Source organism: Fulmarus glacialis, unplaced genomic scaffold (assembly GCF_000690835.1).
Source record: "Fulmarus glacialis isolate BGI_N327 unplaced genomic scaffold, ASM69083v1 scaffold8290, whole genome shotgun sequence".
In the NCBI taxonomy this organism is placed as follows: Eukaryota; Metazoa; Chordata; class Aves; order Procellariiformes; family Procellariidae; genus Fulmarus; species Fulmarus glacialis.
This window is the reverse complement of record NW_009189576.1, coordinates 49,633-64,142: the sequence shown is the minus strand read 5'-3', so window position 1 is coordinate 64,142 and position 14,510 is coordinate 49,633. Positions and strand designations below refer to the sequence as shown.

The following is a 14,510-nucleotide window of genomic DNA, read 5'->3' as shown; positions in this document are numbered from 1 at the left end:
TCAGCCAGGCTTGGTAGCAAACTCTACCAATGACACCTCTTTTGTGTGCTTAACGTTAAGCACATGGTTAAACACTGTGCTAGAAATAGACTGGATTGCTGACCATTTTCCAAAATGAAGCCCTCTAGCTGTAAGATTTCTGCGGTTCATTCACACCTGCTCCACACTTCGTTTCATAGTTCAAGAGCTGTTTGGCAAAAAAACATGGAATAGAATCTGATATTTTTTTCCTCCAGTAGCTGTTCTCTTTCAAATAAATGCCAGGATATAAAAAGTGGTACTGAAAGAAGTATAAACATTTTGGCATGTGGTAACACCATAAGGCTGAAACAATAAGTCATACCGAAAGTCAAAAATTCTGGTGGTAAAGATGATTTTCCCTATAGGAACAATCCAGCAATAAAATCTTTTACAGGAAAGGAATATTGGATCCATGAGATGAGAATTTTTACACATATCAAGGAAGCAATGTTAACCCAATCCTAGAGGCAGATCAGTTGTGTTTCACCATTTTACTCAGAAATAGTCTGGCTATTTATACAGACATGAACAACAGAAAAGATGGCACCATCCAAGAAAGAAAACATAAATCATTCATGTGGAAACAAACACTGTATTCTATGTGTTGAGAAGCTTTTATTGGATCACCACAATACTTCGGATTAGTTACACTATGGCTCTGAAATATCAAATTATAGTGTAGTCATTTTCCTAATAAAAGGAAATAAGAAAATAAAGAAGCACTGTGCATGAGGCTTTGGTCATCGAACTAAGCCGAGTTTTAAGAGCCAGTCCCAGTCCGGCGCAGAAAGTTTTTCATAGACTCTAGTGCAGACTACTCCTTTCATGGCACATTCCTAAGGCACAAAGGAAAAGATTAATGTAAACCTTTGGCTGACAGCAGGTGTGTCTGCTGCAGTAACCACTGAAGTCAGTGAAAGTCCAGATGTCATATTTTACATCTTTACATATTTACATAATTTTTAGAGCAAACAGCGAAGCTATTTTTGTATTGCAATGGGAGTGGTTTCTACTTTAACATCTTCAGACTTAATTAAGTGGCATATAATGACAAATAAATTGCAAAACTAGGCTCCACTTCCAGACACAAATTTACCTTCCTTGGTATTATTGCTGCCTTGAGAGAAATATCAACACTACCTAGTTTATTATACCATGGCCCATGAATACTTCCAATTTTACAAAGATTTTTTTTTGTGGAAGCAGAAGTAGCCTGGGTAGTTCAGAGGTCAGGCTTCTGGCCTGAAAAACTGTGCACTTATGAGTCACAAAATATTTCTCCTGACCCCCTCACCCCGGCGGCCTTCAGTGGTTCCTGGTGACTCACAGCCACCAGGCGCGTGTGACAGAGGTGACAGGACATTAAAAAAGACCCCATCGGTCTGCAGAAGACGAGGCCTCCTCCCCAGACCTGTTTTAGCCAAGGGGCAGACAGCAGGACGCGGGTGGAAGAGGGACCCTACCTCCCTGTGTTTCAAAGATAGTTTAATAATTGGAAAAAATTTACACAGAAATGCAGCTATGATGAGATGCGAAAGCCAATCGCCCTTCCAAACGTATGAGTGCTTACAAGAAAATGCAGTCAGAACAAGCCAGCATGTAAAGGAGTAATGCTGCCGATTTCAAAGAGGTTGCCCAAATTAGTTTGGCTCCACTCTTTAAAAACTTCAATGAACAAAGTATTTTCCTTCTTTCAAAAGTGAAATCTTAATTTTAGTAGTGACCCTTACAACTAGGGTCCCTAAAACGTGTTATCACCCTGGCTTGGCCAACCCATGGCTTTCACTGGAGAAAGGCAGGTTGAAGGGGGGGCGAGGGAAAGCCACTGTTCCCCCGCCCCTGGGAAAGACGCAGTTCCCACACCGCGACGAGCATTTCGGAGGAGCCATCAGGACCTGCCAGTCCCTGCTGCAGGTCACCATGCAGGCAGGCGTGGGCACAGAGGTGCTGGCTTTCAGGCAATAAACCTCAAGCACCTGCTCTGTGCGCTCAGCACGCTCACGTGGAAGCAAACAGAAGTGTGTGAATTGATGGGCTTTAGCGGAAATAGATGTGTGAAAAGCTGTAAAATCAGTTTTCTAAGGTGGACAGGCTTTATTCCAAAGATAGGAAATAGGAAAGAGCCAGTCCAGGGACAGCAGTACCCAACTTGCAAACTTTTATTTGCATTTCACAGGTTTCTGCTATTGGAAAACCTCATTTCTTTTAAGAATAATAATCTTGAAAGCAGTAAGTGTGCTGTCAATTTATGACAGCTCTGCCAATATAGTCACTCAGTTATCTCATAAACCAGAGAGAAAGCCAAAATTGACAGCCTATTTAGACAGAAGCAAACTGAAGGCTGCATCCTTCTGACCTTTATCAGCGTACAAGGAGTGTGAACTCACCACCACCATTTTCCCATCAACCAGTCTTCTCTTTATCGTGGTCTCTTTGCCATTCCACTTCTGCACTTGCACCAATGCTCCTTTCTCCAAGGTTACAACACTCTGCAAAGGCCAAGAGAAGCATTTCAAACTGCAGTCCGAGCTTTGCAGATCAGAGTAGCAATTCGCTTTCTGTTCAGCAAGATCCGCATTCTTGGCTAATGACACGCTTAGTAACATTAGTTTCAGCACCACACTATTTCTTCTTGCAGTGCTTTCTTTGAGTAGTTTGGAAAACTCATAGTGCACTAAGGGGGTAGGAAAAACTCTTCCTGGTGCTCTTCTAGGATGTGAAGACCACTCAGAGATGATGAGCCCTCTTACCTTGACTTTCCGGTCATCTGCTGTTGTTTCATCAAACTGCTGGCCCAGTTTGAAAGAGATTGTTGTATTTTTGAAGGTGCTCGCAGTTCTGATGGTTACTACGTCCCCTTTCATGCTGATGATCACATCAGGCTTTGCCAGGCCACCTAGTTTCCGGGTAGCTAAGCCCACTCCTAGAAATCAGAAACAAAATTATCATTACATACTAGCAAGCAAGAAACTCAGTATCCTTTCATAGATTTTCAGTGGAAGAACAGTTTCTTCTTGAATACTCTAATGCCTGATTCAGATGAGACACTAATTCTTTGAATGTGGAAGTACTGAGTTCAGAGGCTGAGGCAGCCCCAGTTAATAGAGTGCAAGAAATAAATATATACACTAGTATACACTTGTGTACATTTAGCTAAGAAGAAACATAAATAGTTACAGATCTGCATGAATTTGTGTAGAGATAGAATGGGTAGAAAAATTCAGAGGAGAGGTCTATTTCTCATAAAAACTTGCAGAGATTCTTTTTAAAAAAAATTATTGACAAATCTGAGGATCTGTACTTCCAGCTGCATGGAAGAAACTGGATACTGAACTGCCAATATGCTGGTGCTGGTTCATTAGAATATACTGGAGATTAGGCAATTCCTCGGTTGCTACTAACATTCTTTAAGGATCCTTACATCTAAACCTCAGTGAAAAGTACAAGGATGAAACATAAAAAACGTTGAAGTATAAGAGCAAAGACCTGCAGAGAGCTTCAGTGAAAATCCCATGTCAAAAGCCTTTTATATTGCCTGGTGCTTTTCAGTCCAGTTCATTGTCTACAAGTTGTGAGGTCTGGGGCAAGTTAGGATGAAGGCCACTGATGATGTATTGCTGTTTTATAAAAGCAGAAAGAGGATAGCTGTAGTTATTGCCTTTGTTAATGCTATGCTATGCTCAGATGAAAAGATCCATATAAAAGGGTATAAAGTTATCTGTAAAGTATAACACTATTTGCATAATTCCATACTAAAGAATTCTGTTCAGATCTTCAGAAAAATATCTGTAGCTGGTCTTTCACTCCACATTTACTCTGGTTAATTAATTAACTGCAATTCTTTTGTTATTCAGTTTAACATTTCAAATAAAGGGAATCAGTGTCTCAGTGAATCATTTACATAGTGAAAGCAGTACTGTAGCTGACTGTCTGTGCACTTCCTATATAGGAATGAAGCCAGCATTAAAATGAAAAACAATGCCTAATTTATTACATTCCTGGCATTCTTCAGTAACAGATAGATTCATTCATAGGATTTAGACCTCTGAAACCAAAGTGTCATGAGACATCAGCTCCATTATATATGGTAAATTATCACCAGTCACGAGTTTAACGGTGCAGGCAAGAGAAACATAAAAAAAGTGCTGCGTCTCCATAGATTCTTCTCATTACAGAAAAATAAATTAGATCAGGTCAGTTCAGCTAGACAGAAGTAAATTTATTATAGTAATTCAGCACCTACCTTTCTGTTTTTCCATTTTAGATGCTAAAGGAAAGAAATTAAATTATGCTAGAAAAGTAATTAAAGTGCTTTTGTGGCCAGGAAGAATCCATGCCACAGCATCCATGAGCAAAGCATCAGGTGAAGAAGAGACATTCCCAAAGACAACTTATTAAAAAAAAAACCGAAAAAACATTTCTCACCCAATTCTTTCATATAGTCATCAAAATTTTCACTGGAGATGAGTTTCCAGGTTCCCACAAATCGGTTACACATCGTGTAGGCTTTGCGAGGCAGTGGTCCTGCGGAGAGAGGCAGTGGCCACAGCAGCTCTTGGCGGGAGGCAGAGAGATTGAGTGCCCGACTCAGACCTCACTGGCCTCCTTTTAAAGATGCCCGGTCCCCGTAGCGGTCAGGAGGGGCCAATAGGAGAGGCAGTGCCAGGGCAAGACAATGTGCACCTTGTCCGAGGCAGCCGTGTCAGTACCGAGGCTCCGGGTGACGCCTGCCTCGGCTTCCTCCACTGGATAGATCGGGACACTGAGGAGTGTGGGGGGACGGGGACGTGACGTTACCACTGCATCCGCAGAGCCGTCAGGGGACACTGCGATGGGGTCTCAGCAACACGGAGTCACTAAGCACAAGAGCGCTGCATCCATGTGAAACCCAGCTCTGACTGTTCTCCCAATGCCATTCTCCTGCTATCACCATACAGAATAGAATAGAATAGAATAGAATAGAACAGAACAGTTCAGTTGGAAGGGACCTACAATGATCATCTTGTCCAACTGCCTGACTGCTTCAGGGCTGACCAAAAGTTAAAGCAAGTTATTAAAGGCATTGTCCAAATGCCTCTTAAACACTGACAGGTTTGGGGCATCAACCACCTCTCTAGGAAGCCTGTTCCAGCGTTTGACCACACTCTCAGTAAAGAAATGCTTCCTAATGTCCAGTCTAAACCTCCTCTGGTGCAGCTTTGAACCATTCCCATGTGTCCTATCACTGGATACCAGGAAGAAGAGATCGGCACCTCCCTCTCCACTTCTCGTCCTCAGGAAGCTGTAGAGAGCATTACCACTACTGTCACCTGTCTGCTAGTTGGGTAAATCAAAGCCATGTGGATTTGAGGGAGGAGCTGTCAAGAAGCTGCTGTAGATAGGGGTTTTTGTTTTTTTTTTACTTTCATGATCCATCCTGGAGACGGTCTGTGTGTTTTATCTTTTAAAGGCAGAACTGAATTATACTGTTCTGTTTTCTTCCTTTGCACCAAGCTGCGGGTTCTTCCCTGCACATACCCCAGGCACCACCACAAAGAGAAGCAGCAGCCAGACTTCGCTGCCTCCCTTCTTCCACAACAGGGCATGTTTAGAAGACCAGTGCATCAGTGGAGACCAGCTCTTGTGCTTGGCGGGTGGATGGCGTGAACAGAGGCTGAGTCATTAAAGTCACTTGGGAAGAGGTGAGCAGTTCAAAGTTCAGTTCAAAGTCACTTGGTAAGAGGTGAGCAGTTTTACTGGGTTGGGAGGAGGGCATATACTGCTCTCTTTTGGCCTTTCTGCACCTGGATAGTTGGTCTGTCATAGAGTTAAGGGCAGATTTAAGCCAGCACAGTCATATAAGGCATTGCATTCAAATGTGTCTTACTATTGCCAGATTTCTTCAAGTTTTCCTGCTCCCATGAAGAGACTCCACAACCTCCCTGGGTCCACGATGCCCTTGTACTGGGAAGCCCAGAACTGGACCCATATTCCAGGGGTGGCCTCACCAGCGCTGAGTAGAGGGGAAGAATTATCTCCCTCAACCTGCAACTCTCCTCCTAATGCAGCCCAGGACATCACTCGCCTTCTTTGCTGCAAGGGCACATTGCTGGCTCATATTCAGCTTGATGTCCACTGGGACCCCCAGGGCCTCTTCTGCAAAGCTGAGTTCAAAAGTTTGAAAAGTTCGAGTTTGAACATTCAAAAACTTTTTAAAAAATGTACATTTAGAACTATTGTCCTGTGGTTAGTAAAAACCAGACACAAAGAACAAATCCATAAACCATATGTATATTTGTCAGGCAGGAATTTAAAGCATTGTAATTCAAGACACCTCAAACTATCGGAAACTATTTAGTGTAAGACTACATCAACTGTAATTCTGTCCTTCCCCTTTCTAAACCATCTTCCTGGAGAAAACTATTACTTGCTACATGAAAGGATTAGATGGCTTCTTTCTTACTTGTGTGAACAATAGTTACCTGTCTTTTTTGCGTGGTTACACTTTCTGGGTTATGACCTCTTATAGGGACTTTTGAGATCTGCATTGTAAGGATGGAGGGACACTGGGATTATAGGTTTTGGGACGAAATTTCTTGTGTTTAGGGTAGAAAGAGTGAGATGGAGCTGATGCTGGGCCAAGAAGGGTGAGGTTTGGATCTTGTCTTGAAAGCTGTCCTATGCAAGAAGGGGAACATGCTTTAACAGGAAAACAATACAGCCTAAGCAGTGAAAATATTGTAGTCTCTGGATTATATTGTGGTTGTGGGGAAATAACAAGGTCTTAAGTCACAAATTTTGTTTGTATATTCAAAATGTTTTTATCCCATCAGTCATAACATCAACAAGGGTAAGTTGAGCAGAACTTCCCATTAGTGCTTAGGTCTAATTACAGTGCAGGGTAAGAAGGGAAAGCCTGGAGTGATCGAAGATGAAAACAGAGTAAAAAAGAACTCTTTCTCCCCCATAGCAGGAAGCAGATGCTGTATCTGTAATATGTAAATAAATGTCAATCTTTGAAGGTGTTGTCCACACAAAGCTCCTCTAAAGCAGATATCACATTTTGTGTAAAGAATAGCTAGCTCTTTTATCCAATCTCTGGAAATGAGAAAACTCCTCCTAAATGAAATTATCCATTATTTCTCAAGGAATAATACAAAAATATTCTACTGTTGCTCCTCAGGCATTCTTTGTTCTTTCATTTAATTGTCTTATCCACATAAAGGCACTTTAACAAGACAAGGCTGGTGCCTTTGGGAAATAAAAGATGATTGGGACATTGTAAAATCAGGCCCAAAGAAATTCAAGAAGAGCAAATTAGTCAGAATAGAACAGCTATACTGCAGTACCAGTTACCTTAAGAACAAGAGTGACAGAGAATTATTTATACAGACAAAACCCCAGTCTTAAGCAGTGTCAAACAATGTTGACATTGCTACCATTTATCTCTTTGTCACTAAGAAAAATCAGCACTTTCATTTAAAGGACTTACAGTCTAGAAAGAAGGAGAGCAGGGAATTGTATCTCAATAGAAATAATAATGCTGGAAACCAATCTTTTCTTCAAGTTTAAAGGCAAAAAAAATCATCAAGGATTGTGAGTACATGTGATAAAAGGGAGTTTTGATTCCCTTTTTTTGCTTATGTTTGGAGTAAAACATTTGAAATCAATACACTTGGAGATTGTGAAGCAGCACTAGGGATAAAGGTAAAAATTGATAAAAATACTGAGCTAAAAATGTAAAAAGACTATTTAAAGAAATACAGAAAGTAAATTTATGTCAATTTCTTTAAAGGAAATATGATCTGGGCAAAGTCAGTGCCAAAAAAAGTCTAAATTAAATTCCTAGGAGAATAATGAAGAAAACAGAAATAAAAGCAGAGAACAGAGGCCAAATGCCTGCCTCGCTCTGAGGACACCAAGGATGTTTTAACACTGACTTTGTGGAGCCAAGGGAGCAACTCCGAACATGAGGCCAGCAGTCTGCCTCTTCCCAACAGCTACACTGGAGGGTGCAAATAGCCTTTTGTCTCCTTAGCTGGGGCATATCCCACGAGACGAGACCAAGACTTCTGGGGCCGAGGGAACGGGTGGCAGCTCGGGGCAGGCTGCAGAGCTGGGCGCACACCGGGCTTGACTGGCCAGGACGCAAAAGTACTCCGAGTTCCCTCCACTGGAAATGAAGAGTTAAAAGAAAAACAGAAAAATAACAGAAAGGTCAAAGCTCAGGATAAGCTTTGCTTCATCTTTCTCCTGAGCTGCTAAAAATCTGTGGGTGTGAGTCCCCTTTCCCTCTTGTCATCCAAGAAACCTGCAAAGGAGCAGTGAGCAAATATGCTAACGGGCAAAGATCTCCTCCTCTCAGCCTTCAAGGGTGCCTGCTGCGATAAGCGTGTCACCCACGGGGTTTGTAGGGGTTTGGTGAGATCCTCCTTTTTCAGAGAGGACTGCTATGGGATGGTTACTGATTTTTGGAGAACAGTTCAGCACTACGGAAAAGAGAGGGGGACCTGTGCTGCTCTGCAGGCAAGGACAAGATACTGATCTTTACCCCTTGGAAATGTGGACTGTCACCTCCTTTCAGGTCTGAGAGCACACACTTTGTCTGCAAGAGAGGAATTATCTCCATTTATTCAAGAAGTCACTAGGCTGTTGCCTTTTTTAGAGAATAAATTTGGGCCTTTTTCAGAGAATAAATTTCAGATGTGTTCATATTCTAAGAAAAGCATCACTAATACTTCGTTATGGTGCTGGCCCTGTGAAAGTTTATAGACAGGATGTCACTTTATTGAAATTTCCAAAAGTTGAAGTTTTAAGCAGCTTGATTCATTCACAAAATCTGAATTCATTCACCAGGTACTAAAATAAATGGTGATGCTTTCAGAACAGATTACCTGCCTCTGAAAAATCAGTCTGTGAATGTTACAATTGCAACTGCAGGCTTTATTAAGAATGTAAGTTTTCTGGAAAATAAAGGCTGCTATATGAATATTGGAATATTAGAAATTTGACCTCTGTAGTATTTCCATATCTGTGGACAATGGGATATATTTAACTATGGGCTGATCTTTAATGTCTATATATAGCTTATTTAAGTCAATGTTGCTGCTTCTTATGATCATCTCTCCCATGTAGGTTTTCTGCCACTAAACTGTAGTTTTATCCTGGTTTTTGTAAATAATTTTGGTTCTTGTTAAGTGCTAAGTAGATTTAGTATTGTATATATGGGGTACTCTGAAGCATGCTTCCTTCCCCTATGCAACTGCTGTTCTTTAAGCTGATGAGATTTCACAACCAGTGAAGCCAAGGTAAAAACAGGGGAGCTGTTTGTTCATGGCTTTTTAAACATTTGCTGCAGAATTTACTGATAGTCTTTTGGAACTGTTCTTAAATGACTCCTGCGCTCATCCAGAGTGCAGAAGTCTTTCTTTTCCTTTTCCCCTCTCCAGTTGTATTAATAGTGCAGAAACTTGGGAACAGTCTGAGTCATGCAGAGGAAAGTTCAAGCGTGTGAGGTCTCTGCTGCTGGCAGTAGGGACTCAGCGCTGTCGCCTCTGACAGCTGACCTCAGGAATGTCAGGAATATGTGGAATTTGGTTCACAGATCTTAATCGCAAAGCTTGAGATATGCTCATTTCCCCATTTTGTGGTTACTGCACACATTTTGAGATTCTTCTTGTCCAGGTTTTCCCTAAACTTCTCTTTTTTTTTGTCTTCAGTTTGAGTCCTCCCAGGTGTAGAAATCAGGGCTTCTGTGGATGCGAAGTTTTGAAATAGGAGGCCAGGCCTAAGGGCAGTAGAAGAAGGTAGTTTGAGAATAAGAAGAATTGAAAAACATGGTGTTCAATGCATCTAGAGAGGCTCGTGTTCCCAAGACTGATCTAACCTAATGAGCTAGTGGAAAATGCATATAGAAATAAAGGAGGTGGTACAACTAGCAAACTTTTACAGGCTTTTAATAAGCCTGAGAGTACTTTTTTTACTAGGCTTCAAGGCTTTTTGTCTAATCTAGGACAAAAAGAGATGTCAAGGAAAGGGACGTTAATGAAATAATCACAGCTGAGAGCTACAGCAGCTATAATTTCACACTTCAGGTGGAAGAGGACAAGATCAAGCCACTCCAGATGATCCCTGGGTTTAAAATTGTCAGCGTTTGTGTGAGGAGGAGGTGCCTGGTTCCCTGCTCGCGTTGGAAGCCAACTCTGGACATCCACAGCAATCACCCTCCTCCCTGCCCCAGGAGCAACACCCTTCGCTCAAAGCCAAGAAGAGCAGCCCCGTTATTCCTCTTGCTGTGCACAGACCCCTTGCAGTGGGTAGCCCACACGCAGCGCTCACCGGAGGATGTTTGTGTGTCCAGGTCTACATCTATCACTGTCACACAACAAGTGCCACTCACTGGATCGTCTCCCATCCTCTTTCTGCAGTGAGATGGGTCGCAGTTACCGAGTGCGGTACTAGCTCTCACGCGATGCTTTCCCACAACACAGCACCCCTTCCCATCTTGCATCCCCCCCAAGCCCCTTTCTCACAAACTCCAGCACAAGCACGGGTTGTAGAAAGCTGAACATTTTATTGAATAGCCACAACAAATTAGACTATCTGCATGTAACTGTTTTGGGATATATCTGTAAAAAGTACAGTTCTCTTTAAAACGGATTTGGGGAGTTTTTCTCCTTCAGTTAAGTTGTTTTTCTCCAGCTTTAAGCATTAGTCCTGTGTGAAGATGGCTTCTTCATGCTTTTTCATAAACTCTTTTGCAGGTAACATTATTCATGCTGCATTCCTGGAAAGAAAGGCAAATTTAATCAGCTTTTAACTCTCACTAAATGTTTGTTAGTCAGAAGGTAGAGAGTTACTTATCCATTGGGAGCAACTGTAAGAAAAAATTTGCATTTCTCCTCCTCTAAAACCAATTGCCAAAACAGTGAAACTCAAGTTTGAGAGCTTCAGAAACAGAAGTCCGAAATACAAGCACAGGACTGAAAGAACATCAAAGGACTGCTCCAGCGACCCCCAGGAGATTTCTAATCTCCTCTTAAAAACCTCTAGAAGTCCTAAGAGCCTTCTTTATGGAGGGTGATTGGACTCTGGAGCTGGGCATTAGTCTTTTTTCCTTTCGCTTTTGCAGCTGTGGCTTGTCTTCTTCACACACGTGAGTGCAACATATACCCACACGTACACACACAGAGTCCTACACAGCTTTCAGACGTGCAGCTGCTGGTGTCAGCCTCTGCGTGTTAGGCTCTGTCCTCATCTATTTTTCTGTTAGACCAAACTCTGTTTTGTTCAATCTTTCTTAATGAAGTTGTTATTAAAAACTATTTCTAGTTGTTCTCCTCTGGTCTCTATCCAAAGAAATTTAAATATTACCTTTATGGACGTATTATTTTTCTCTAGGGGAGGGCAGAACTCTTCAGGAATTTCGTGTATTTGTAGCATGTAGGAATCTCAGCTGCCTTTTACAAACACAGTTTTAGGCCTCTCCCAGACTCTTCAAAGTGTCTTTCCTTTCCTCTAAAACTGGAGAGCAGTGCTGGGAAGCCCCAAACTGCAGGTGGGCCTCACTGGCACCGCGTCAAGCACAATACTCTCTGAGCAGATAACACCAACCAACAGAGCTCGGAAACAGGTTTCTTTTTTTTTTGCTATAACTTCATATTATTGACACAGCTGTTGGTGATCCATAGTACGGTTCCCAGAGATGGCTGTTGAGTCTCTACTGGAGATGGACAGGAGTGTTTTCCATCAGCACAGAGCGGATGCACTTAACACGGACTTTGCTAATGCTTCCTTTATGCTGTCCAGGACTTAAAGATTCTGCTATATAAAAATTTCCCTCATGGGGATGTTGGGTTTTTTACCCCTACTCTTTCCTAACCATGTCTTGCTATGAATGGACAACAGGCACCTCCATACCATTCCGTAAATTTAACAGCATTTCAGTTTTTGTATGTACTCCAGACTCATTCAGAGAGACTTCTCGCCAAATGCGCAGAGCCCTTTCAGATGCTTTCACTCCCTGTGTTTGAACCCAGTGTAATACATCTGCCAAATATGAATTCTGCACAATTAATTCAGTGATTAAGTAACAAAAGTGAACTCACCACCACCAGGTTCCCATCCACCACTTTTCTCTTTATGACAGTCTCTTTTCCGTCCCACTTCTGCACCTGGTTCAATATGCCGTTGTCTAGGGTTATGACATTCTGCCAAAGAAAAAAAAAAAGCAAAGCATGGGTATTTCACCAGGGTGCTCTGGACTGAAAAGATGACTGTCTCCATGCCCAGAGAGCACTGAAGCACAAAGCATCCATAGCACTCTTACCTTTGAAGGCAGCGTTTCTACACTGGATCAAAATCAAGTCAAAATCACAACTCCGTCCTCCTGCTCCCACATCCCTTTTGAGAAATGTATTTGGAAAGTGCCGGTTTTGGACTCACCTTTGTTTTTCTGTCATCTGCTGTGGTCTCGTCAAACTCTTCACCCAGCTTGAAAGAGATCTCTGTGTTTTTTAAGGTACTTTCTGTTTTGATGGTTATAACATCACCATTGATGCTGATAGTTACATTGGGCTTGGCCACACTAGCCATTTTTCTGGTGGCAAACCCCACACCTGTAAATAAGACAGGGCGCTATGAAATTTTTATCTTTACTCAATATTTTTCTCTTATTTGTTGGGGGGGGGGGAAGACTTCAGTGCTGATTTCCCTACTGCTTTCTGAATTTTTTATTAATTCTGTGTTGCAGAGGTTCCTTTTTAACATCTCACTAGCTTGGTGTGGTTATAGACCAAGCTGGGTGGGATGACGTAAGGAAGTTCTCTGCTCTGTCATTGTCAGAATAGTAAAAGCAATATTTTGAAGACTGAGACAAGATTTTAATGTCAGATATTTGCACATACGCTTCTTCGAAATAGCTGCAGTGGTTTGTACACTAACTTGTATGCTAACTGTGTGTAAGAGTAAATAAGCAGAAATATATGACAGTTTCTAAGCCACAAAAACAAACAAACAAACAAGGGAAAAAAAAAAAAGACAGCACTTTTTATATTTATCAGTGGCTAGGCTAAAAAAAAGGAAATGATTAAGAAATAGCTGGCAATGTTTACGTCCTGAGTAAAATCTGGGGTAAAGATTAAGAGTGCAAGAGTCTCACTAAAAGCTGTCTGAATGCTGTGTAAGTCTCAGTATTTTACCCCTAATCTCCAAATAACCCCCCAGCTTTTTAGCATGTACTGATCCAACCAGTGCAAGTTACCCCATACTTCCCCCACACTAAAAGAATATGGAAACCTTTTAAAGCCCAATTTTAATTCTAAGCAAGAAGTCTACACCTTTAGAGAAGAGTGTTATCCCTCAAATCTTTTGCAAGTATCTGCATGAATCCATGCAATTTTCTTTGTTAATATTCACTGGAGGCAGCTACAGAGTTTCATTCACTATAATAACCATGGCAATTAATCGGTCTCCTAGTCCAGTAGCAATATAAAGAAGTTTAGGTGTGTTGTTTTTAGACATAGAGAAGCTTGCTGCATTTTAGCATTACACCACTTTGTATGTCCAAGGATAAAAGCCAATCCACACAAAATATTGCAGTGACGTGTTTTACTTCCATTTATAACACTACTAAGTAGGCATGCATAGACTTGGCTTACCTGAAACTATTCCTCCCAATCAAGGTTTTTCTACGTTATAGGAATTTGACACCACTAGTTCAAACAGCCAAGTTCTCCAGTTTAAGACCATCTGATCAAAATAGTTGGACTAAAACCCCCTTGGTAAACAGCATAGCCAGAAAAAGCAAGTAAGGAATAAAGTTCCTGTCCCAGATACAACAACTCCAAATAACAGTTCTCACCCAGCTCTTTCATATAGTCCTCAAAGTTTTCACTAGAAAGGAGCTTCCAGGTGCCCACAAACTGGTCACACATTTTGTCAGGCTAGAGAGAAGTCTTCCACAGGATGAAGCAGAAATGCAGGACAGGAGGATAGTATGAGCTCCAGGCGATCAGGAGTTATCTTTAAAAAGGAGCCTTGGCCACATGATGCTCTAGGATGACCAATGAAGAGGGAGCCCCAGTGCCCAGTGTTTTCCTTCCTCCCCTACCCCTCCTTTGCCAGTAGGTCATAGTGTAATTATTCATATGCCCTTACTAGCACAAAGATCGCTGTCTTGTTTTTATTTAATTATTTTTGTCATTCAAGAGCACTCCACCTTAAAGGCAAATAATTAAATCACGTTGTTTTTCAGAAGAAAAAGGTAGGCTCAACCCACAGCGGGTTATGTTCTCTCCCATACTCTTTTCTTTCATTTCAGTCCGCCATATCAAATGGACACAGCTAAATTCCTAGACTGTAAGATCTGAAAGGCTTGTTGGGGTAATTTAGTTTGCTTTCTGCAGTCAGAGTTTTTCTCCAGAGAAGCACAGAATTACAGGAAGAAGTGGATTTGGGGCAGAGTGTGCTGGTGGCTGTAGAAGGGCAAGGCAGTAAACTTGCTTCCTTGA

General features: G+C 41.7%; 2 protein-coding genes across 2 annotated transcripts; both read right to left on the bottom strand.

Moving 5' to 3' along the window:
• Positions 1-621: 621 nt before the first annotated feature.
• LOC104080276 (myelin P2 protein-like) lies at positions 622-4,592 on the bottom strand. The gene is made up of 4 exons (XM_009582615.1): positions 4,447-4,592; positions 2,772-2,944; positions 2,409-2,510; positions 622-857 (listed from the first exon to the last, which is right to left on the bottom strand). Exons 1-4 carry the CDS (start codon positions 4,517-4,519, stop codon positions 762-764), a joined length of 444 nt encoding a protein of 147 aa, XP_009580910.1. The 5' UTR covers positions 4,520-4,592; the 3' UTR covers positions 622-761.
• Positions 4,593-10,553: 5,961 nt separating this feature from the next.
• LOC104080268 (fatty acid-binding protein, adipocyte-like) lies at positions 10,554-14,008 on the bottom strand. The gene is made up of 4 exons (XM_009582604.1): positions 13,862-14,008; positions 12,445-12,617; positions 12,108-12,209; positions 10,554-10,786 (listed from the first exon to the last, which is right to left on the bottom strand). The coding sequence occupies exons 1-4, from the start codon at positions 13,932-13,934 to the stop codon at positions 10,736-10,738; spliced, it is 399 nt and encodes a 132-aa protein (XP_009580899.1). The 5' UTR covers positions 13,935-14,008; the 3' UTR covers positions 10,554-10,735.
• Positions 14,009-14,510: the final 502 nt, after the last annotated feature.